Source organism: Ptychodera flava, chromosome 14 (assembly GCF_041260155.1).
Source record: "Ptychodera flava strain L36383 chromosome 14, AS_Pfla_20210202, whole genome shotgun sequence".
NCBI lineage: Eukaryota > Metazoa > Hemichordata > Enteropneusta > Ptychoderidae > Ptychodera > Ptychodera flava.
The window spans coordinates 29741967-29769010 of NC_091941.1; the positions used below are offsets into that span (position 1 = coordinate 29741967).

General features: G+C 37.2%; 1 protein-coding gene across 1 annotated transcript; it reads right to left on the reverse strand.

Annotated features, from left to right (window-relative positions):
• Positions 1-852: 852 nt before the first annotated feature.
• LOC139150102 (uncharacterized) lies at positions 853-26114 on the reverse strand. The gene is made up of 18 exons (XM_070722261.1): positions 25993-26114; positions 22778-22851; positions 17377-17520; positions 12520-12660; positions 11457-11684; positions 11055-11182; positions 9686-9773; positions 9132-9311; positions 8315-8446; positions 7589-7682; positions 6778-6905; positions 6476-6502; positions 5590-5748; positions 4902-5354; positions 3340-3549; positions 2646-2813; positions 1774-1947; positions 853-1073 (listed from the first exon to the last, which is right to left on the reverse strand). The coding sequence occupies exons 2-18, from the start codon at positions 22839-22841 to the stop codon at positions 868-870; spliced, it is 2724 nt and encodes a 907-aa protein (XP_070578362.1). The 5' UTR covers positions 22842-22851; positions 25993-26114; the 3' UTR covers positions 853-867.
• Positions 26115-27044: the final 930 nt, after the last annotated feature.

Genomic DNA, 27044 nt, shown 5'->3' on the forward strand with positions numbered 1-27044 from the left:
GTGGAAAATCTTATTAAAATACTCTACAAGTTGATTAATTGATTAAATACAACACTGGCAAATTACTTTTGGCAAAATATACTGTATAATCTGAGACAGAACATGCATATTCATGCAATAGTCACATTACGATTCCATGAATGCCAGCCAATTAATGGATCATCATCCATGCACTTGCAGTTGAAATACCAGTTGTGTTTAATATAGCAATTTTGAAGAAAAATTAAACCTCATGAAGTGAATGTTGGAATAACTCCCAGCAATATGGAAATAAAAATAATAAAACAAAATGGAGTCTATGACTCTAAATGACCTAAAATGTGACCAAAATTAGCACTTCTGATTCAACAATTATCATGATACACTTGCTGGAGAAAACACTTAGGTATACTGCCCTCTATAGGGCATCACCTGGCAATACTTTTTAATGGCAAACAGTTTGACAACAAGCATCAATGGGATCCTTGAGGTACTTTTCAATAATGGAAAGAATGTGTAAGTAACTTAACTTTCAACATATATGCAACTTTACAGATCAAAAGGTTAGAACTTAACTCATAGTCATTGTGTAAAGCAAACTTTCAACCATTCTCTTTCAAAATCAAGAATAAAAATTTTGGTACTGGAGAAACAAATTGCTCAATATTTACTGATATTTGAAACTCCAAATGACCGCCATCCCTGTATTAGCTCTATGGGGGAAAATAAAGTTCCTGATTTTCACAAAACTAAGCCAGCGAAAACTTTACCTGTTCCAAGAGCTTCACAATAAACCCCTACAAGTGGTCGACCAAAACAGAATTGTAAAAGTTTGAGTGTCCAAATATATGTCCCCTAGAGGAATTCTACTTTGATTGCGAATAAATATTATGTAACAAAACACTGACCACAATTTGACTGTCCTCGTTGTTTGGTATCTGGTATTTCGACACCAGCTTGATTGACACACCAACAATAGCCAGTACTTGGATGGCACTGTGTTGATTTGAACTTGCCGTCGCTGTCGCATTGAGGTCTGTATTCACCTATGCGACCCGTCTTGCACTGGTTTGCCAGCAAACATTTACTGACAGCTATTTCAGAACAAAATGTTGAGGCAATATCAATGATTTGTAATCAACACAGACAAACTTTCTTAAATTCTGTCGTACAAGTCCAAAGCACTAAAAATATATAGCATTTGTTATCTTTTGACAAAAACTACAGGAGTTATCCTCTTGTCCTTCTATGTCATGAAAACCCACGTCTATCTCATCAATGTTGGAGCATCAAAATTTGTCAATTGGATGTAATTTGTCAATTGCATGGATGTATGCATCAACACTTTTTTGCATCAAGCTTTGATCCTATGATGTGTTGACATGAAAATTCCGTACAAGAGCGTTATAATTATTAGAGTCTGACAAAATACATCCAATTGACAAATTTTTGAGGTAATTCTGTCACTCATATTTTACTTTGTTAAATGAAGAAAAATACAGGGAATAATATGTGAGTTCCACATTTTATATTTGCATTGCAATCAAAGAACTGACTACTTAAATTAACACCAGTCATCTTGGAACTTTATTTACTATTGACAAATGTGCACATACAAATACATACATGAATACATGTATGTCACATTCGGCTTCCAGACACATGCAGCTTTGGAAGAGTTCAAAATCCAAAAATACAGCATCAGCACATTTTTTTTAGCTATCAATACCAGAACAAAATTCTTTGGCACACTTTGTATGTAGTAGACTGGGTTACAACTTCAAATAGCCTTACGTTTTTCACAGTTGACTTCCTGCTTGTTTTCATCATAGAACTTGGCCTGGCAACCACCACACACATCCATACGACATGTGGCACAGTGATTCCACCTGCAGACAGCCTTGGCACACAGATCTTCCGGGCAAATCTGAGCTGGTTTGTCATCTGGGCACATATGTCCTGGTGTGACTAAGCATCATACATAAATGACAGGAACACATTGAATCATTAATGGACTGTGCATGGTCAAATGTTAATGTCAAAAGTAATTTTATGTAAAAATTAAAACTCCAGTTCTACAATGAAATATTTTTTCACATACAAGCTTAGAAGACTTGGAATTTTATTATTGCACAAGCTTTTGTTTAGAGAATTAAAACCTTTCTATTTTGATCAGTCTTGTCAGCTTCCATTCTAAGCTTCATTTGTTACAATTCTTAAAGTCTTTTCAGATCTAGCATTTCTGACCAAATTAAGTTTTACATTTACATTTACATTTAGTTTTACATTGATTTGGACACTGTAAATACTATAACCACTATTAACGCTAACTATTGTTGTAATTGTTGTTGTTATATAATTATTGTTGTTGTTGTTGTTGTTGTTGTTATTGTCATCATCATTAATTTGTTACCAGACCTTGGTCAAAGCACATTTGACTTTGTTGGGTGGGAAGAGTGATTGATACTGAAGTAGCCACAAAAATGTTTGTTTTCTTTGTTCACCGCTTACACTGCAAACATCGGTCAAAACAGTCATCACCTTCAGCAATACTGCCATCTTGTTATTGTTGTTTCAAAATAGTGAGCTATCTACACAGGGAAGTGGAGGACTTTTTCTCAAGGTCATTGGTAGTGTGAGACATACCCAATGCCCTTTTTACCAACCTTCACTGCAATTCACTGTACTTCCAAGATCTTCACAGGTCTTCCAGGTTTCTTCGCAATTGTTGCACGGATCGATGACACAGAAAGCATCCGGATTGCTGGGACAGTAATCCCGTGAACAAGCTACGTCAAGACAAAGCTTTAGTTCATTGTTATTGGGACAAGTGACTGAAAGAGAGAAAACATTGAGAAATATAAACCAAAACAAAACGTTACTTTCTGTTTTCCTGCATTGGAAATTTGCATGAATAACTGGCTATACGGATCACAACACTCATCAAATATAAATGGATTAGGCAGTTGCAAATAACAGGATAATCCTGCAGTCTAGTGCAATTTGTTTCACACTTTCGCCATCATGGTTTTGCCTAAACATATTTTTATCTATGGTGCAGACTAATTTACAGGGAATTGGAGTGAATAGGCTAAAAGCAGTTTTGCCAAGTTTACACACATTTTCCTATTTCTTGTGAAACATTGCTAAAGTTTAAACCTCATTATGAAGTCATCTTCAGCACAGTGCACACACAATTATTCAGATCTGGAATTGCTGGGTGTTTTCTATTTGTACAAACACCCAATCACGGTAAAGCTGCTGGTTGGCATTTGAGCAAACCTATTCTCAGTGGTACAAATAATGTTGACAGCGATATCAATCCCAGTACACAAACCGTCACTGGTATGAGATACTTACACTGTTGGCCCTCCCCAGTTCCTTCTACTTGCCCATTCTGATTACATCTGAGTGTCTTCGATGCGGGCTTGGCTGTTACCGAGCCTGGAAAAGCCTTCCCATCGCTATTCACACACCAGCATACACCGGTGTTGCCATGACACTGTTTCCATTCAAAGGCACCATCATCAGCACACTGAGCAATGTAGGGGCCAAAGAGAGGTGCCACAACTGTTGAGGAAGAAAACCATAGAACTGTATCATGTGATCACCATGTGACACTTGCCAAAGAATGCATGTAGATCATAAGTCTTTACAGACATATGTAACTTTAACATATCAACGCATGAGTTGGCTGACTGCAGTTTGTGATGGCTGTTGTTTTAACGCAGTATGCATCAAGACTGATGACAATGCACAAACATGGATATATCAACTTACATACAGTAATACTAACAACAAGCCTTCCCTTTGCCAGTTGGAAGAAACAACATTTTACTGTTTTTAGGGTCTGTACACTCACATCTGATGAAAATTAACAGACTTTTGAGGCTGTTTTTGTCAGTTTTCCAGTTCTAGTGTGGCCTGAAGAGTGCTTGCACAACAGAAGTGTTGTTGCTTTTCAATGCACTATCCACACAGTATTTTACAGTTTTGACACTAGATTGGGGGTTATTAGAGGGTAAAGCCAACCAAGCCTTCTTACAGCGTTTCATTTTTTTGAAACTCTTGCATAAAATGTTTATTTTTCTACTCTTGTATAGTATATAAAACTGTAAATAAACATGAAATCATTATATATTTTAATTATTTATTTTTCCCAATGTATATTTGTTAGTATGGACTTCCTTGTAAAACGATGTTAGTGTATGGGGACTCTATTTCAACAACTTCTCAGAGGCATACATAGTTTTGAGCTCAGTATGAGCTCAGTATATGAAAAATCACAGCTATTGCAAGTATTAAGGTTAATGGGCAGATTGCAAAACAAATCAGAATTGCAAGTTAATTTTGCAGCATTGTGGTTGTAATTCCCCTGGGAAAAGATTTCCACTGAAAGTCACTTTTGCTGCACGGGAAAGCAGTGTTCCCCCTAAGGTTTTGAGTAAGTGGCTATGATGCCTGAAGGTAGGGCACGCATACGGCGACCACAGAGGTAGCCATATTGCGTCTTCTGTATATACGCTAATTTATCGAGTTATGTAAATCTGTTAATGTAGTCACAATGTACCCTGAATGCATACGTGTACCGTGCATTGGTAGCAACTGCGTTGCCAAAGAACGCTAAAACTCAAAATGCGGAAGTAAAATCGCCACTGACTGAGATTGCACATTTTGCCCCGAGTTTTGATGTTTATCATTACCAAAACTAATACCAATCAAAATGACTAAAAGTAAAGTAGTGCAATACATGAAATTCCACTGCGATAGCAGTCGGAGACACTTCACAAATAGTGTGCAAATAAGCCGTAGCGGGAACACTGCGGGTATGCTCTGCTGGCAGTGATAAGGAGTTCTGGATGACGTTTGAACCCAAATCACGTAAAGTTCAAATACTGCATGGCTCATGCATGTAACTCTACCTGCAGCACTGCCAAGCCCACTCTCATCTCTTCGTTTCCTTCTTGAATCATCATCATCACCGCCTATGAATAAATCTCTGAAGAAGTCTCTAAAGGTGGAAAAGTGATCAAAGAGATCTTCAATGGTAAATCCGGTGGCTTCGGCAAGGTCTCCACCCATGGACTCGATGGCATCAGTCAGGTCATCCAGACTTGGCAGCTCAGCGTCTCCCTGACCGAATAGGACTTGGAATATATCATTCACATCTGGCAATCCTTCAAGCTTGTCAAATCCAGGGATATTTCCAGCTGACATGCTACTGGGTATGCCACAGACGCCTCCTAGCTGATTCACCACACTTTGCACTATGGCCGGTAAGTGGTGGGTGATGTTTTTGAGCAGGTCTGGTGACAGAACTCCCCTGTTGTTTGAGTTCAAGGCTGTTTGTCGTCTCTTCTGACAGGTTTGTAAACCTAATAGTAGAAGAACACAAACAGTAAATGCAAAATTACTAAGCTGGATTTTGGGTGAGATCATTGTATCCCATCAAAGTGTGCAATGTAATTGTAGGATGACTCTACAAGTACAAACAGCATTGTGATTCATATTATTTGTGACACTTTTACATATTTCATATTTTTATCATTTATTTTGCTTGTGTATACATGTTTATATGAACTTTCTTGACAAACAGTGCCAGTGTCTTACCGTCATTGCAGTCAATGATGTTGTTCAGATGGTCATAAAAGTGTACTGTACACTCTCCACAGGGATTGACACGACACACAGCTGCAGGGTGAGCTAGACATACTGCTTGGTAACATAGATTCTGGGCACATCTTTGCATATGCTCTCCTTCCTCACACACTGAAATGCAAATTTAGGTCTTATCAATTCATGTCTTTCAAAGCCGGTACTTGTCACTTTTTGATGATTTTTTCAGAATCGTTTGTTTTGTATATATGTTAATGGCAAGTTCTTGTTCAACTCCCTAAAGTATGTAAGACACCTACATGTACTATTTGGTTTGTAAACTCGGGGTTTGTACCTGTTGAAGGTAATATTGTCTACATTTGAATTCTAGTAGTCTGGACCAGAATTCACTCAATAACCATGCAGTTTGCACATGTACAGGCTGAGTTGACAAGCGCTGTGTATCTCAACATGCTTTGAAGCGTAGAACAAGAAACTTGTAGTTGATATCAAAAATAGAAATGGCGAAGGAATCATCAACAGTTTGTTACTGAGACTGGCCCTTCAAAACTCAGCCCCAATCTCAATCTCACCAGCATCAAAATAACTTTCCACAGGCTGTATGGGCAGAATAATAGTGTCAAGATTACATGTAGCAAAGGGGAATGATAGATACATCCCATCAAACTGATCCAACAAACTCATTTTCGAGGAATGGTACAAGCAAAGTTCATTTTTGGGTTACACCTGCGAAAAAATGAGGGCTAGTCAGCACTTGCTATCTTGAAGTGGATGACATCATAGTAAGAAGTTGACATCAACAGACATAAAAGTGATGAGCAATAAGAGGAATACAATGAGTCGTGAAAAACGTAGGCAGTAGATTTGTCTCGTAACCTACCTGTGACAGCTTCTTCTGTGCCTTCACCTGCAGGTAGCAAACCATGGCAAAGAGAGATGTTAGCTTTGATTGGGTGGTTAAGCAGAGACTACCTGTCACTTCTCAGAGCTAATGGATAAACTGAGAATCCTTCTCGAGCAAAAAATATTTGCATTAACTAATTTGGTGATTTTTTTTGTTTTGTTGAATTACTGACAGTATACAAGGCCACCACACATGAAGACTTCACCTGCGGATTGCTAGAATTATCACCATCACAAAGAATGTGAAAATCCTTGATAACACATTGGCGCCATTCTTACCTCCACAATCTGGATTGCCTCTGACCTGGGTTCCCTCAATTTTCTGGCCAGTGTTCTGATCCACACACCAACATATACCAATGTGCTCGGCACACTGTATCTCTTCGTATCTTCCATCAGTAGTGCATCTACAACACAACCAATGCACGACCAGTGAAGTACTTCAATAGTATACCAGGATGTGTACCAGCTCAAAGCAAAGCAAAGCAAAGGCTAGACTGCATTGAAAACAGTGCAGCGGACATGAAGCACATCATAGGGTGAATAAAAACAGTATCAGAAGTAGTGTACTCGTTTGGACTGGTAATTCTTTACTCAGACGTATGCATTTTTATTTTCTACTGCTTATAGTGAAAGTTCTATGAACTAGTGTATGCTAGTTTGAGTGAACCTAAGAGAGTAAATTTTAAATTATCACATTTGGTTGTAGGATCACTAAATTCACTGTAATATGCTAGCTCTAGAAACAAACAATGCCAAGTGTACCGTGTTCACCCACACTTGAATGACAATGACAAGCAGACTTTAAAATTATAATTACTGAATATTTTGTTCATTCTAACATTAAAAAAAAAAAGGACAGAACAAAACCTACAGTAGTTCATTTTTTTTTGAAACTGTATAAATATGGAGCAAGGATGCCTGCTTCTGCATCTTCCTTGTAACCCTCTCTAAAATATTCACTACTGGTCTGAATGTTACTGCGGGAAATATTAGCATGACATCAAATTATGGACATTACAGGATTAAATGTAGCCATCGGCACAGTGGCTCAATGACACAGCTGGAAATTTTCATGAGTGACTGATACCTTGGAGTGTATCTTTCAAGCTGAGCTGCAGTCAGGGGAGAAGCCCATATGTTCTTGCTGGCTCTTTGAGCTTGCTGGCAACTTGTAAGGGCAACTGCAAACAAAGAATGGCAAATGGAAAGAGACCTGTTAAAAAGCAGACAGCACTGAATGGAAGGCGGTTTCTACAAAATATGATTTGACTGTCCAGTATTGGCGTGGCTCATTTGAATTCACACTGTGATCAATTAATGCTCTCATTCAAGATTACATAATCTTTCTGCTTTCCAATGTAGGTGTATAATGATGAGTTCTGTCGGTCACATTTATTTCAAACATACAATGTAAGTCATCATTGCCATATGTGACATCACTGAGGCTTGTAACATGTCCATGGCTGAGGAATAGTGACATATACCAGTAGTTTGTCATTTTCCTCCCATCAAATCATCCTCCGGAATAGTGGAAAACTTCTACACTGCTTAATTTTCAGTTGCGCAAAGAATTTGGTAGGCTTCAGGTCTGGTACAAGTCTTTCAAGAGTCATTCCACATACTGCTACTACATTGTTGTCAACAGAGAGCCCTGCAGTCAGATTGATGTTTCATGTGCAAGAAAACCTTCTCTATGACACAAGAACATTTTGTACTACAATACATGCATTGGTGTGGCAAGGAAATTTCCAGAAATTCCTTAAAAGGGACAGAAAGGTTCTGTGGCTGTGTGACACACAGGTTGTACACCTACTTGGAACTGGAGTGAGACATTCCCTTCTGCATCCCACGGAGCAGCACATTTTGCCAGTTGGACAGCCATTGCCACAGGTGTTAACACAGGTTGTTACAATGTCTGAGTCTTGGCGTGGACATTCAAACTTCCCTGTCAAATATCAACCATCAAATGGTCATCAAATATATTATGTTATGGTTTGTACAAACAAACATGACCCCTAAACAGCAAGTACAATAACTACATGCAAACACAGATTTGCCACACCAAAGCCAGTTTGTTTTTCGTTTGATACTGCTGACACATATTTCTGTGTGCATTTCATGAGATTTTTTAAAATAGACAAATGTTCATGCACTAAAATTTTGCATGAAGTTGTATCTGTTGCTTACAGCTTATCAACAAGTTGACCTGAATTTTCAAGACAAACTCTGGTTCAAGCTTAAACAATTGTACTCCTCACTATGGGATTTCAGACTTTTTATCTCAACATACTGTACGAAAGAGCAAAATAACTGCAGTTTAGCGATAAGTGAGCCATTACATGTTACACGGGTTACAAAAGCGCTTGTGCCAGTCCACTGAACTTTCAACTTTGAACGAGTTATCTGTGATTTTCTAAAAGTTTCTTTGACAACCATGGTATGAGTGTGAATACCACAATCCTTTACATAATCTTACTGACAGACTCATGGTAATATTGAAAACAAGATGAAAACAAAAAAGTAACTTCCATTCATCTTTTACAAAAAACGTTCAAGGCACTGTATCGGTAGTGGTTAAGTTTATGCATTCAATGCTACGCTTGCAGATAGCAAGAAAAATGGATGTCTACCTTGTTCATTGCAGTCCACCTTGTTCTGCATGGTGTCGTAGAAGACAGCTTTGCAGTGCCCGCAGTAGTCAATTTTGCAAGTAGCTGTGGGATGCGCTGGGCAGGCTGCACTGGCACATGGATCAATTGGACAAGTCACAGGTTCAACATCTTTTTCACACATGGAATTATCAAGTTCAGCTGTGAACAAGAACATTTAATAAGACACTATTTTTAGTTGTTACAAACACCAGTATGATACTATACCTTGAGTTATTTGGACATTTGCCTGTGTGTTATTATTATAACACATCTGGTCATGACTTTAACTATATCATACTTTATCATATTTAGTTCGTTTCCGTTGACATACCTGGTCATCAACTTATTCTGAATTTTTCTACATTCTCATTACTTCCTGATACATATGAGTCAGATATCTGAGAAAAGAACCACTGCATTTTTCACGACTGAGACTGTGCAAGGATACATTATGAGGGCAGGTCAATGGGATATGTACACACAGAGACGCTACAGAACAGACAACAACCGATAAACAGACTGAGGGTACTTACGAACACACTGTGGGATGCCTGGACAGTCTTGTTCTGAACACAGGACATGCATTGGTTTACAAACAGTACCAGCAGGACAGGTAAAGCCCTAGGAGTAATTACAACCATCACACAGAAAACAGATTACCAAACTACAAAAGCGTCTTTTTAGTAAGACATATCAGAACAGCCCAAATCCACTTCATATTCAAAAGAGCTTCAAATGCCTCATTTGTTTATAAAAACAGCGAGGACATCATCCAATTTTAGCCATTCTGTAGTACAGGGATACAGAGAGCTATACTGCCAAGGACTTTTTTTCCAAAACAGAATGAAAACAGCGGTAATTGATTCAAAAGTCATTAACTCATGCAATAAGGTCATTTAACACTTTGAGAGCTGTAACTCTTCCCACCAAAATTTTAGAGCAACTTTTTACCAAATTTTATGAATTTTTCTGTAATTTTTTTGAGAATTTTTGATCAAATGGAAATCACATTTCCTTTGCTACAATTCTTTATCAAAATTTTGGCAAAAGTCTGAATAAACTTGACTGAGGTATATTCTGTAAAGACGACAAAAATTGACTTTGGCACTCAAAGAGTTAATGTGAGATGATATATTTAATTGTCTTACAAGGAGACTCTCTAACAAGTAGAACACTGGTAGTGAGTGTATTTGTAGACACCCTCCTCTGACCAAGGGTGTTTCCACTGGTATAACCTTGAGATTAGCCACACATATCAAAGTGAAACTGGTCAAAGGCCAGACACCAATTGTTAGCATAGCCAATATTTGCATAGTGTCTAAGGGCAAGACATTGAGTCTGTATAACGTAGACATAAGTCTCAACTTTACAAAGGGTCTGCTAATTTAAAGTTAGATTTCATTGTAACAGTGAAAGCATACCATATTTACAATACAGCATGTATACCAGTAACAATTATTGAAAATGACAGCAGGTAGATTTTGACAAGGCCTGAACACAAATTAATATAATTGACATGTAATTTACTGGTGGGTGTTGGGTGAAGCAAGTCCCAAAAATGTGGAAACAGTATAATACTGACTAAATCTTTAAAGGCTTGATTCTATGAAGTGAAAACTGGCACTCTGTACTACTGTACAGACAGTTTGTACAAATCTGTTCATCTGTTTTAAGCATGGCTTCTGAAGGTATTCCTCCTGTACACAAAACTCTCCTTTTTGACTCTTAAAATTTAATTTTAAACTTCCCCTTTGAACAGAAACATGTAGAACTGTAAGTTCAGTGTGTATTTATGGAAGCACTACAGGACCAAAGCATGAAGCCGGAGAAAAATTTGTTTGCAGTTTAATGCACCCTAACTCTGTGGTTTTGAGTTTCACATCACTACCAACAGAAACTTACATCACAGGGTTTGTAACATGCACAGATCGGACATCCATCGGCTCCTGCTTGGAAACCAAACTTGCACTTGTCTGCAAGACTTGTCCTGCACTGTTCAACATCCACTGACTCACATGAGTCGGCTAATTCTGAAATTAACAAAATTTCATCATTTCAATTTTCAACATTTTTTCATTATAATGTTCGGTATGTATTTCATTATGTACTTGTAACCTCAGATCCAAGACACTGTAAAGACATAAGCTATCAACCACTCGACTGAATCTGAAAAGTACTACGAGACCTAAAATTCCAGTTGTGGTGAGTAAAGTACTTTTTTAAGCCATGCTGGTTTTTTTTATGGATCAATAAGTCCTTTCACAATCTATCAATCTGAAGGAAATCCAACAATGAAGCACATACCTATTTGATCACACTTTGTGTAGTTCTGCACCAATGTGTTTGGTAACCTGGTTCCAATTCTGTTAGCACACCAGCATAAACCAGCCCTGTCATCGCACTGCACCTTCTGGAAATTACCGATGTCATCGCACTGTGGCACATAAAGCACTGAGGAACCTCCCCTTGGGCCCATGGATGCAATGGCAGTTTCCACCATCATCCTTGCAAATCGACACGCTCCTTGGGCATCTACGGCAAAAGAAGGAAAAAGCATGAGTGACACAATGCAAGGAAACATGAAATTTCTTGTGATATGACACTCCTGGGAATCTTGAAGCAGGTGAAATCTGAGGACAGTGGGGAATGACAACTACAGGATAAAAAACATTTACTGTTTTTAAATACTGTCATATACATTAGCTGTTTTTGAATATCAATTTTTTTTCTGTGACAATACTCTTCAGAGGGAGATTGGAACTGTCAATTTGTATCAATGGGTAATAACAAGCATCCCGCAGTGAAAATAGTTCATACATGTAGCAACTACTGGCATTCTGACTTGTATGATATGATATTGATTTGCATGGGAGATATTACCGGTATGTCAACTTGATAATTCCATAAACAAAAGATTTTTGTACAGTTGACTTTATATCCAGCAGGTGAATTTCCATAAGTGAGAATATGATTGTGAAACAGCCAATTGCTGATTTACCAGTACTTGGTGCTGGAACTTCAGTCTTAAATAATCTTGTATTTTGGTGCGGATATATCAAAAGTTTGCCTAAAACAATCAGAAGATGCTGATCTGATTTTGTTATCAACTGCATTTGCCATTATGTGTCAGTGATTTGTCTGAATCATTGTCTGTTTCAGATGGATTTATAACGATGAAAGCTCTGAGAATGTAGGGTCATTGTAGGTATCCTGACAATTGTAAATTTCATTGTGAGACCACAGCTGGGTAGGGATTATCGTTTCACGTCTACGTAATCTCATTGACTTGTATGATGTGTCTTAGCCAGAAACTTTGACTAGTGAAAACATACTGGCGATTCATCTCTCATGTTGTTCGACAACTTACCTTCCAAGGGCAGTTCCATGCACTCGGTACCACATCCATTGTGGCAGCATTTCTTGTTGCCATAGCAATCAGAATCTGACACACACGACTGAGCACAGGTACCAAGATCACCATTTGGTATTGGACACTGCCCAGGTTTCACTAGAATATAAATAAAATACCAGTAGACGACAGAAAAACATTATTCATCCACTGAAAATATCATCCATTAAATCTAAATAAAGATGAATACAATTCTTCCATAATTCACATTGGCCAAAACCGATTTGACACTGCCATTTCACAGAAGACTTTGGACACTGGTATACAATACCAACAGCTTGGAGACATTTCATTTACAAATTAGATCAGCTGTATGATTCTAACCGTGCAATGATAGATATTCTGATGCACTGGTGAAAATAAAATTACCAAACTGCACTGTAGAAATTGCAACAATTTGAACTGTCTACAGTGGACTGGTGACCATAGACAGCCTGAACTGTCTTAGTTTGGGCTGACAACCATAGACAACCTGAACTGTCTACAGTTGACTGGTGACCATTTAACATTGCCATCTTTTCAATAAATATCATCATGAGAAATAGCACATCCATCATTTTTGTTTGTGTTTCCCTAATGTTGGTAATGATTAACTTTGACGTACGTGGCTGCCACAATACTCTAGCTCCCTTGCTACTTTCTATGGTACAAATTTTGCCAAAACATTGGCCTTGTTATTATAGTAACAACTATCTCAAGTATTTACGTCAATAAACATGCTCAATCTGGCATCATAAATGGGTAGACACCAGATCACATGGACAGTGTGTGGTTTTAATGGCTACAGGGGCACAGAATACATTCTATAGCCTAGGAGTGTGGTGTGACTGAGGACACATGGAGATTATGAAATGTAACACATAATGATGAATGTTCACTTATCCCACATCCATCTTAGTCTACGATCACTCTGTGCACAGAACTATGTGCTGTTTCATTTTCCATATCATATTTCATGTGTCTCTGAATCATTTTCCCTTGCAACGTACTGAGAATACTACCTGCATGGAAGTTACCTTTTAGGATTCTGATGACAACAAATAGTACAAGTGAATGTTGTTACTGTTCTAAGTTTGTTTATTTATTCATTTTTTTCCCTTTGTATTCACTTAAATGTATGACGCCAGATTTTCAAGGTTGTCGCGTGCAATTTTTGATGAAAAGTAAAGGATACCTTTTAACAGTCAGCGGAGAGTGCACACACAGGTAGGAGTACCATACACAAATACAAATATTACCATACGTAATGCTATTGTAGCTCACTGTTTAGGTTTTGATTCCGTCCCTTAGCTCTGGCAGAGATTTAAATGCTTACATGTACATGCATGGGCTAGAAATTTCTAGGTTTTAAACGACTTTGGAAATCCTATTATTGCCTTGTAGGAGAATATTACACATCTGAGTTTCTTGGAGCAGTAAAACATCCCATATTCACAATATACAAAGCTTTCTCAGGTAGGAGTGTGTTATGATTTTGTTTATCTTTGCATTTGCTGGTTCACATCAGTATCACCTTTTTTACTGAAGACAAGTATATGTTCACAATCATGAGTGAAGCAACTTTAAAACTGCTGAAATAAAAATGGCAACTTATCAAATTTTCAACATAATCTAAATCCACATTCTTTCATATGGTGATGTTTGACGTTTCCTGTCAAGCAGCAATTATGGTAAGATTTCCATGACAGCTGTTTGGCAACTGATGGCATTGAAGGACAAGAGTGGACATTGAAATACAATGTCAAATAATTTTGATCATGAATTATACATGTATGATCGTCCAATAACCTAGCCATGCTATGCAAATAGCTTTGTGGTTCATGTGACAGTGAAATGTTACAACATTTCTGCTAGGTACCGGAAATTGTGACATTTTGTTGATTTCTTTGCTATCAAAAAAACACCACCTGGACATTTCCCATCTACTCATTTCGCATTTCACTACGGTTGGGGGAAGGGCCACGCATATGAAAAACAAGACTCATTGGTTGAGGCTTTAGAGAGGGGGCTTCCCCTCTATTCTGAGTATTATGTAAAAAATAACATTATCCATTATGTCATGGTTTCATGGAGAAAATTATATGTGTATGTGTGATACTCAACAGCTGTTCCTATTTTGTTTTGACACGTTTGTAACACACTTTTTTTAAACTCCATAGAAACTTCCAAAAACCCTTTCCACAAATTTGTCAAGTCTAGGGAAGATCATATGATTATGATTAGTTGCCCAAAGTTTTGTTTAGGAGATGGGGAAAGGGTTTGAGCAAAACTGCAAGGAGTTTGTTTGACATACCTTATGCATTAAAGATCAAGCGATAACTGCCTGATGGGTACCTGCCTATGGGTTAACTGACTTAGATTAGAACTGCATGATGGGTACCTGCCCATGGGTTAACTGACTTAGATTAGAACTGCATGATGGGTACCTGGCCATGGGTTATTAACTGACTTAGATTAGAACTGCATGATGGGTACCTGGCCATGGGTTAACTGCTTAAAACTGCCTGATGGGTACATATGGCATTGGGTCAATGGGCTTAAATCAGTCTGATGAATGTACTTATACCTGCCCATGCCTTAACTGGCTTAGAATTGTCTGATGGGTACCTTCCCATGGTTTAACTGACTTAGATTAGAACTGCATGATGGGTACCTGCCCATGGGTTAACTTTCCTAAAACTACCTAGTGGGCATCTGCTCATGGGCTAACTGGCTTCAAACTAAACTGCCAGTTCTGCTGGAAGCAATTAAGTTTAAAGAATTATTTGTTGGTATAGTGGAATCCTTTTTATTGTGCTGTATGCTTCAGTTGTTCAATAAGAATTTAGAATTTAAAATCCCACACACATAATACATTATAGACATGAAAGAAAAGTGAACAGCACAAAGTTATTGTTTGGTTTTTTTTATTCAATCATCTGCATTTACAATGCTACTTTATAGGCAGAAAGAAAGAAAAATGACGGAGGGCTGTGACGACAATTAAGGTACGACAGATGGTCACTTCCTTATATGGCCTACAGGTCTTCTGTGAAGTGATCAGATCGTTGAACAGAAAGAGAAAGAAGACATGATTATCATATGTTGAGATGAAGATGTTGAAAGAATACTGCAGACAAAATGAACTTGAATACTGGATTTCCTAGTATTTGCAAAAGAAGATTGTATGTAAGAGAGGTTTTGGCAGAAATTTGAAAATTTTGTATCTGCAACATTCTGAAATTTTTATACTGTATAGATGTAATTTGGTAGATCTTCAAAGGTATTGTAAAGCTGTGTAATGAATCGTGGCATTTCATTTTTCATACTGAGAGTAAAATTTAATCTAGAAACGTCAATGCCGGCCACAGACTTCAGTGATGGAATACCCTGGTGCCGATACTCACAGCACAAGCTATTAATTATCAGAAATTTCACAAAGAACCCCTGTGACATTTTTCACAGCTTCTGTTTAGTTTCTTTGTGTAACAGGCTGACTGTATTCTTACAGTTACATGGCTGCCAGGCATCTGTTGCCTGGCATCTAATTACAGCACTATCAGTATCACAGTAAGTGGTACGACTACCACAATAGATAACTTACTGGAATAATGCAACTGATAGGTCAGAGTGCATCCTGATTAAAAGTAACCATGGCCAGCTTCGATTACAAAGATACTTGCACTGGAGCAAAACTTTCACAATGTTGTGGTTCTTGAAATACGCTTGTGGTGTTTGCTTTGACTGTCATATTTTGACTTTGACTGCTTACGCAGCTGTACTTGCTCACAGAATACACAAGTCAAAAATGCAACACCTGCAACAATGTTCTTTTATGCATGTTTCAAACACTGTTGAAACTACAACTTCCTATCATTGATGTGGAAGAAACCAGTCAAACGAAAGTAGATTAATTAGGTCGAGGAAAAATTTTCATCACATTTTATGTCAGCACATGAATTTACTACTACTGTATGTCAGTCTCTTAGTGTTACATTAGTGGAGCAACTAAATATAAAACAGATCAAACTGAGACCATATTTTCACAAAATGCAAATGTTATTATTTTGGCCTAACAGCAGATATACATATTTATACCAAGTGAACCAAGCAAGTCATGGTATTCAGCAACAGAATGTTGAAATGGGAATGTGACAAATCTTCAGAGGACCAACTTTGTTTTCTATTTCAATTTGAACACCGACTCACAAGAGGATCTTTAATTGGCTCAATTTTACTTGAATGGTATTTGTGTACATTTTCAGCAGATCGAGACCAATTAATCTCAAAATCTATCACTGCAAATACACCATCTTGTTCAGCTTTGACATACATGTATGTGTGTTGCATAAATCATGAGGTAGGGAATGTACCATTTGATCTAGGAACGGGGAATTATGATCAAAATGGGGATATGCAAATTTTTGTGCTGACCTAGATTGTAGGGCATGTTATAGGTTTTTCCAAAGTAAATATTTTTGAAGTTTGAAGTCCTTTGCATTTTCTTTATGGGAAGCAATGGTGAAATTTTTTTTATTTCACTCTGCGATTTCTTTCCCCATTTTGGACCAAAGTATCTCTAGGGAAACCTAGGATCATTCAAATGTGTGCAACACTACACATGAATCAGGCTGCAGGACAAACTGCTTGAAAAATTTACCAGTTAAAGTGAGATACATTTGTCAAGAAAGGGGGTGTGTTTGTGTACATGTGTTTGACCTCCCATATCTTGTGACCTCATTTTTGAGGACAACGTGCCAATGATTGAATCAGAAACCAAGGCCTGCATTGACAGACGCTTTTCTTGTTTACAAGCTCAAATGACCTTTCACCTACCCCTCGGTGGTTCTTGACAGGTATGACCACATCCGTTGGGGCAGCACTTCTTTGTTCCTGGACAGGTTACATCACCAGTACAGACATCAACACAAATACCAACCGTATCAGCCTCTACTGCAGGGCAGGAACCTGGTTTACTCCCTGTTGAGAGAAAAAAAAGACAAAAAATGACAATTTTTTTTTTATTGCGTACTGTATTGTACTTGTTCAGTGTAGCAAAGGATCACAACAGTAATGGGGTGATTACATAAAACTGAACAAACAATGTACAGTGGGCTGAAACATTGTGATAAAACGGCCTACAGCATCATGCACAGACCATCCATAAACGCTAGGTAGGAGTCACATGCCATCAAATCATCAGTTGATTTGCAACTGCATATTTACTGAGCAGCTTGAAGCAATTTGCTTTGATTCTGAGGTCACCTGATCGTAAATTTAGAATGCCGACACACCAGAAGTTTGAAGGGCACCGTATAAACAATCCCCCTGAAGACATAGAATAGGCATCCTCTTACCCTGTTGGGCAGATACCTCTTGAAGACTTACATATTCAGGAATGTGTCTAGGTACATTCCATTAGTCCTTATTTAGACAAGGATCATGTGACAGACATTTCACAAAGGGTTATCAAGACAATGCGACTTTCATTAATGGTTACACACAGTGTTTGAATTACGTGGGTGCATTTGTGTAAGACTGTGGGCTTTTTGCTATTGCTCTATATTTGTACTAAAACTGTGAGCAGCAATGGAGCATATAATCAATGAAGATCTTTTGTCAGCTTGATAAATTTCTCTGAAGAAAAAATTACCTGGATATATTGAAACAAATCTTACATACATATACCTTTTCATATTAAAGATAACATGAATGTAGCACACATGTATGTAATGCCAAATTTCACATTTCAAATTGACTTATTTGACAACAGTATTGTTTACACAAGTCCCGTCACTTGGTACCAATATGGCATACACAAACATCACATTTTTGACACACACAAGAGACAGAAAGAAATAGAAAAAGAAAACTTATAATCTTAAAAACTGTCCCCATTTCTTAAGATGAGAGTTCAACTTATTCTTTTTGTTAGCAATATGAAATTCCAAGCTTTGAATATTTTGCAGATATTTTTTGAAAGCACCCAAACTTGGTCACAAGACCTGTGTTATTATAACCTGTATTACTACATGAAAACCATAAGATATGTAAAATACATTCCTGTAACAATTGGAAAACAGTCTTTTTGTAAACCCCAAGTAACCAAACAAAATGTTAAATACAAAAAACATCACATTTTTGTACTGTGTCTTGTTAGAATTTCAGCAACATTGACGACAGAGAAACTAATATTGTTTGCAACTTGTTTGCTCCCAAAACCTTATGTTTGCCAAACTAAGTAAATATTGAGTGTTTAAATATTAACAATAAATAGACTTCAGTTACCATAATTTCAGAGATAAATAGTGGTCTCCAGTTTCTTTATTTGAGTTTTTGGTGACAAGATTACTCAACACTACCCTTCTTGAAGCGCAGTACTGTAAGGTTCCTCTGCCACTATCAAGTCAAGTTCTTTACAACATGGAGCTAGCTCCATTGTTAGGACCAGGTAGAGCATAAGATGTTCTACTAAACATATTTTAACAGACCACCTTTACTGAGAAACATGCATGGACATGCTTTTCGCCAATTCATCTCACCAAGACATGCATGGTGAATCGTAGTGACCTGACCTGATAGTGATAGTGTGTCACGGTCACCTTGGTACTTTCTTTTACATTGCATTTTTGATTTTCGAGTAGTAAATTTTCATATGTTAATGAGACTTACTTTGAATGACAAGATCACTGACGCTCACTCCTTCATAAATCATTGGTGTACTTTTTCAGTCTCTGCAAATTGTCCATTTCTAACCCAAAAGGTACAATTTCTGCCACAAAACCGCATCTCTCACCTTTTAGCCAAGAGTTATCTTTCAATTGAGTTGATGGAGGCATATAATTTGGGCACAGAAATCTGTACGCTACGATCCTATAAGCACTAAGATAAACACTGTGTCTTATCCATTTGCAAGCGTAAACTTGTAAAAGTGTGTATTTTGTATCAGAAATTTATCTTATACTTTGAATACCTATCGTTTCAGTTCGTCTCACACTTCTTAAGGTGAAGATTTGACCCAGTGAATTTTACTAGGTTTTGGGATAGCTGTGAATACAGAAGTGATGCTGTGGCGTATTGATCATGCTTGGGTCAGGGGTCATTGCCACAGTACCACGACAACGTTAACAGAATGCATATAACGCAAACAACCAAGATATGAACTTTGAGTGGAGTCGCTTTCCCTTTTATTGCATTGCATCTTGAGAGAGTGATAGTGATGAAACTGACAATTATTGAGTTCATGTACAAAACAGCACACGTTGCCAATTTGTGTACGATGCATGTCAAAACTCTGTTACCAGTCTGGGTCACACCCAAAAATACCAAAAATGGCTATGCTATAGCATAATATTTTTTCTACAATTAGCCAATCAATAATTGGATTACGTATTCGATAAGACTGCAGTAACTGCAGGTTCACCAGCATTGTACAAATCACCACTGGCTACTTTGGTGCTCATATAGGCCGTAAAATCCAAAACTTCACATTTCTTTCATGATGAACATGATCCTACATGTACATGCATGTTCTCTAAGAACACTTTGACAAACAATAAAACCATCAAGCAACTCCGTAACCAAGACATTTATCATTCATTTTGATTACCCCGTTCCTGATTTCCTTCATCTCTCTCACGTAGAAGTTTTGATAGCTGCCATCTCCGATATAAATAGGATTTATTGAATGATCTGTGTAGGTACACAATTTATATTTCGCAGGACTTCTGGCTAGAGTCTGGGGATCACAACAATATATAGAGTTTGGCTGTCTAAGCCAGACTAAAAATGGTACGTGATTTTGAAAATGTGTGTTGACAGATCATGACAGAATATGGCACAATTGATTGGTTTTTTTTCACAAACGACATCCATATTCCCATATGATGTGCAACACCAAATGTTTTGGCAAAACACCTCTTTCACAACTGACAATATTTCTGACACAGATCTACGATAATACACAACAAAATTATGAGAATGGTGCAGCAGAGGAGTTTATAGCTAGATAAACGTTCAACACACCAACAATGGACGTATGTGGAGGTTGCCATGAAATACACTCTGGAGCTGTCGGTGTCAAACTTTACTGATGGTGCACTGGCTGCTGATTGGCTAATGATAGGAAAAAAATATTATGGTATATTGACCTGGACTGGTTACAAAGCTAGAACAGTCTATTAAAAAATACAATGAGGATGTAGCAATGTTTTCTTTTCTATATTTATAAAAATTATTAGTTACAAGAAGATATATCTTATACCTTTAGCACAGATAACAGAGTTATCTCAGTTTGCATGCATGTTTACATTGTTTGCCTATGGATGAGCTGCATCCCCGAAGTGTTCATACCAGGACCCTTTTCCTCTGTAAAAACCAATTCTGGTGCTGACTTTAATTAACATACGGAGACTTAACCCTTTGAGTGCTGTAATTTTTCCCATCAAAATTTTAGTGCAACATTTTATCAATTATTATGAAGTTTTTTGTAGTTGTTTTGATAATTTTGTACCAAATGGACATTGTGTTTTGTTGGCTACAGTTTTTAATCAAAATTTTAGCCAAAATCTGAAAAAAAATTGACTGGAGTATATTTTATAAAAGCGACAAAAATTGACTTTGGTGCTCAAGAATTAATGTCTTGAAGGTACTTTTATGCATTCTGTTTGTTGAAATAAAATGTAAAGGTCAAATTTTTGAGTGTTTCGGGGTACCTCAAAGCGTAGACATCACCACCTGGAAACCAAGAAGTGAATGACCCAATTCGGTCGCCTGAGTGACCTAAAACAGTGCATCATTTGTGTTTTGCAAGGCAGCACAACTTCCATATTTTGCATGAAGTATTTTAAAACTTTCACAGTCATGCGTCTAAAGTATTGTTCTGGCTCAAGACCTCTGTGACCCTGAACCCATCCGTGAAAGATGGGCACATGTATCATAGTCATTACACTGAATGAGTGGTGCTGAGACAGGTTATAAATTGCAAAAATTTTAAACTATCAGATTTTTCCGTGTACCGAATAATTATTGCATTCTTACTCATACAAAGTGAATTTAATTTTTCTTTTGGGTTGTTCAATGGGGATAAACCACTTCTTAAAGAGACATTGCAGCAAATGGATTTCAATTTTACACAAAATTGTAGATAACTAAGCACTGTACTTCATTTTAATTTAAGTTCATGTTACTAAAGAAAATGTTACCAATAAGACAATTTAAATACAAAAAAAAAAAAGTGTGTTTACGTCTATGGTTTAGGTCTGTGGTCTGAAATATTGACAACGTCTGTGTATTCAAAAGCAAAGCTTTCGCTTATAATAGAATATGCAAATTTACCACCTGGTTTCTCCAGTGTAATGTCTTGGCCTGAAAAGTATTAACCTGTTCATGCCCAGTTCCCTGTAAATAGGTCCAATATCACCATTGATAACAACGGGTTTGGGTAAAACCATGGTGGTGAAAGGGTTATAAAACAGAGCTGGAGACAGCAAAGGGAAAGTGCCAGTCCTCCTACTGTCTCCCGGGCTGTGTCTACCCTATGAATGTAATATATCAACATGTAGGTATGAAGTAGAATTAAAGGCGGAGCCTCCCTTTAAAAGGACGCGAGGCCATGGCGGCATTCATTGTGTAAGTGGACACCAAACACGCAACACAGGCTCCAGAAAATGCCACTTTTTAGTCTTTTCCGGCCACAAAAACACAGACAGACTGCCAAGCGGTCAGCGCGAAGCTGCTGCCGATTGAACTATGTGGTTATATTCAAATTCTAACGTGACTGGAAGACGATTTTTTAGGAAATTTGAGTGTTGGTGGTGGGGAATCAATGACTATTGGTGATTTGAACCGACCGTCAATCAAAGGCTTGTATAAGCTCTGTTTGCAGGATTAGCAAACAGTGCCAAAAGGTTGAGATCTAGTGTAATTAATGTTATAGAAGTCAAACATTGTACTGGCCAAGTGTTTGACTGGGAGGAGAAATCTCCACTAATGCGAGAACCTGGGATTGAAAATTGCGGCTTTAACAAAAACTTCCATCATTGACCCTAGGAACAGACTGCTTCGAGGGTCTACTGCTACCATAAATCTTATTGAAAAAAAGATAAACAACTATATAGTCAAAGAAAACATCTGATAATGTATATCACATACACGTATACATATACACTATGAACAGAATTTCATTTAGATTTTGAACAGAATATCATCATAAAAGTGTTGAAGATTTTTTACTTACTATCTTCATCCACTGCAAAAGTTAAAGCTGCTGTACATAACAATGCTAGTACCTGCAATCTCATGACTGACTACCTGTGAAAAATAGAAAAAATATTTACATGATTTAATCAAAGTAATCATACAGGTTTACTGCCTCGACTTCCGCCTCAATAACTGAGGCATAAAATTTTAATTTCACTGATCAGATTTCAGTTTCAGGAGATTTTCATGATTTCACTATCCTGATTTTGCCAAAAAGCCAGAGTTTCTCAACGTTGAGTATGAACCTGTTCAAAGGGAATCAGCAATGAACACGTAAAATTTCAGTTTCATGGCATTCTATATTATTCATGGATAATTTTCATTTTGTTTCAGTGAAAGATGTACAACCAATGCCTAAGCAATCTACAAAATGATAATCAGACCACAACACTATTGAAAACTGTCTTTGCAAGAGCTCGGTACAGCTTGAGAATTATAGATGTGTCTACAATGATGTATTGCCTGCGCCCTCATCATGTGGAACCAACTTTCCTCAGCCCATACAATATTTTTCAGGTTATCTAATTTAATGCTATAAATAACCCCATCCTTTGAAAATCACAATTTAGAACTTTGATCACTACAACACTGATGAAAGATCCCTTTAAAGACTTAAAACTGGACAATGATTTTTGTTTGGTACTTGATATTGATTTCATCAACAATGCAAATATATTACTTTCATCAACAATGCAAATATATTGAACATGGCTAGCATGTTTTATTTTGTTACAAGACCTTGCCCTCAGGCTTGGCAGAAAAATTAATATTTTATTCATCATAGTATTTTAACAAAACAATAGGACCCACATGCAATTTTCTACCTGTATCTGCAAATCATTAATTTACTGACAGTTTAATCCATTGTTACTGTCTACACTCAGTCTCTGCATGCATACATTACAGAACAGAAACTGGAACAGAAACAACACTAAATAATGTAATATACAGGCATATTTACTTTTGTGAAAATGACAACAAAACATGCGCCCATGAGTATGACACACTCAGCAAAATCCTAGATGTTGAAATATCTAAATTTTCAAACTGGCAGAGGCAGAAGTACTGATACACAGGGACAATTGCTGTATTCTACCTTGCTAACAAGCTGTGTTTTTCATTTTTGTACTTTCACCTATAGTTATTCTAGGCCCACGCAAAAACAATGTGTCTCAGTCTATGGCATTGTCGTAATGTAAATAAAAAATCACATGACCGTACTGGTTTGGTTTTTTCTTTTGTTTTGCATTCTTTGTAGTTTTTAAAGCCCACACTTTACAGACATGACATTTGAATTCAAGGTCACCTGTATCCCCTTGGCCATTGTAAAATACAAGTCCTCATTCATCAAGAATAACTGCCGCAAACTAAATTGTTTGTGAGACCATAAGAATTATTTCAGTCTGACATAGGTGTTTTCTTTTTAGGGCAGATCACTAGGTCAGTATTGGTGTCAGTGGCTCAGACGCGGTTTGATTTCAGAAAAATTTCAGTGTTTATAAAGTTTTCTGACATTTGCCTTACACAACAGCCTAAAAAATTATCAAAAACCTATCACAGTTTGCCTCCAATAATGATAACAGCAAATTGTATCTTACACTTTTTCTGTTTTTCAAAAACGTCCTTAGCATTTTTCTTCCCAGTACAAACATTTATGTATGTGAATATATGTATGTATGTATGTATGTATGTATGTATGTGTGTGTGTGTGTGTGTGTGTATATATATATATATATATATATATATATATATATAATATATATATATATATATATATATATATATATATATATATATATATATAGATAGATAGATAGATAGATAGATATATTATATATACTTATGTATGTCCGTGTCTGTGTGTATCAGCTATGTATGTATAAGTATATACATATTCATATTCATGCATATGCATGTATGGCGGCAAGCCTCCAGGCAATTCTGCTCAATAAAGTTAATATTCAGCTCATAAAATCTAGCTTTTATGTTAATTGTCATTGTCATGCAATTTGCATTGTTATGTTGCCTCAGTCAAGTTTAAATTTCTCCCCAACTTTTCTGTGTGGTGGATTTCTGTCGGAGTAGAACAATTAAACTCATTCATTTTGAAGACACGCACCAACTGAAATATAATTACAAAAAACAATGGTATTGGAGTAGAACAATTAAACTCATTCATTTTGAAGACACGCACCAACTGAAATATAATTACAAAAAACAATGGTATTGAAATGCGTCATTATTCTGTCTCGTTAGCCTAATTTGACAGCCTTTGTGCATTACTGTTGACAAGCATGGACAGAACTCTCACACCTATATAGTACATGTGAAATTTTTTTCTTTGTCAGGACACCTCATCAAAACCTGGGCTTTTTTAAATATACCTGACAGTGGTAGCTTTCATTAGTATTCATATCTTATTGGAATGGATCTGAACATTCTTTTATTAATGTATAATTGTAACCTTGCATAAGGATAGGTCTTTTGTTTTTGTAAGAACATTTTTAAAATTGCAGGTATAGATAGTAAATGTGAGACAATGTGGGCAAACTATTCTAGCTTAAAGAAAAAACGAAGAAAAATTTTCGATCGTGATTTCTTGGTCATTTAATTTTTCTTCAAATGCTTTATCATTATGTATTGATTTGTGTGAAGACTTTGCAAATTATTAATTGCCAGATATCGATTGGCAAGATCATCTCTAAATAAAAAAGAGCCTCAAAATCTAATAGAAAGGATGGGGAATTCAACCCCCAACTAAAACCTTCCGCTCATGGTCTTGTAATAATATTCCCATTCTCTCTCCATGCATGCGCATGTGGCCTCCACACTGTGTACACACTGGCGTTGTGGGTTGATTCACGCGGGCGGGAGTAACCGGTCCGAGCTCGGCAAGACATGGATTCCACGCCAGCATTACGCCTAAAATGAGCTCTTGATCGTGTAACGTTCATCCTCATTGCTAGAAGTATTAAGCATGTTGGTTCTACACATACGTACCTACCAGTTCAGTCCACGTACACTCGGGGACACATGTGCGTCTCTGATATTTCTCCTGACTACCCTCATCCCGAAATACAAATAAATAGTACACACTCAATCGAACTCGAAGACAAGAGAAGGCAAATAGTTTCCTATGCAACACCGACAGCAAATTCACATAAGCAAGCGATAAATTAAATTTCAACTTACTCGATATTGTAGAATATGCAGCTACAATTGTTGAAAACTCTGATAAGACGTCGTCGCCTTTATGTGTTTTGAAACATCAGTCATCCGATTTCGAGAATGTCAGGTGATATGCAAATTTGAAAACGACTGGGAAGAGCGCCGCCAGTGTCTATCCAAAGCATGAACTTCAATCCAATCGGACTGGCCTATCCCGCACTGCTGCTGCAAGTGCTAGGCAGTCGCTACTGGATAAGTATGTCCCCGTATCTGTAAAAACTGATATCAGGGGTGGACCATTCGATATTCGGCGGGGGGGGGGGGGCTTGGAAGATTGACTGTGAAGAATTATTTTTTCTCCCTGCTTCACCTGATTTTTTCCCAAGTGTGATGTGAGAACTCTTGAATCTTTTTTCACTTCGCCCCTCATTTTTATACGCGCGCTGAAATGTCAATATTTCCAATTCATTTTGTTAAGATGGTTTTTATTCGTATAACATGACAAAACTGGGCACGGAAAGAAATGTAAAGCAGCACAAAGTTTTCATTGACCTTTAGGCAAACAGCGTCTGCTTCAGAATACTGGAAAGATGGAAAGAAAATAGAAGCGTCCTTCACTGCAGCACAATTAAGCTTAATTTTAAAGATTAAAATTAAAGATGCTTAAAATTAAAGATGTCATAAAATGGGGCGCCCGTAGGGCGTGCACCGAATATTTTGAGGAAAGACTTAAACTAACTGTCCATGCATTGATTTTTATCTCATATCTGCTGGTAATGGTTATCATTTTTTTCGGCCATTCTTGTCTGGTTATATTTTTCAAAGGCAACCACTAGAAAACTTTTTTTCGAAACCTTCCGAGTTCTCCCCCCCCCCCGGGTCATCAAATGGTACCCTCTTAGAAGAAAAAGACAACGGAGCTTTATATTTAGATTACTTTGTTAACATTTCCTTCAAATAAGAGTTATGTTATGGGGTTCATTTTGAATCATAGAGCAAGTGACGTTTTCACCGGCTTATATTTATGAAAATCAACAATTTCATGCCCAATCCATTGTTCACATGTTCGTCCCAAG

What these genes read in the sequence shown, in the direction of transcription:
- LOC139150102 (XM_070722261.1), bottom strand. Translation starts at nt 22,841, where the DNA reads ATGAGATTGCAGGTACTAGCATTGTTATGTACAGCAGCTTTAACTTTT. An exon ending in CTTGAAAGATACACTCCAAG is followed by an intron (nt 6,906 to 7,588) that starts GTATCAGTCACT and finishes GTTGTGTTGTAG; the next exon opens with ATGCACTACTGATGGAAGAT. An exon ending in CATCATTGACTGCAATGACG is followed by an intron (nt 5,355 to 5,589) that starts GTAAGACACTGG and finishes TTCTACTATTAG; the next exon opens with GTTTACAAACCTGTCAGAAG.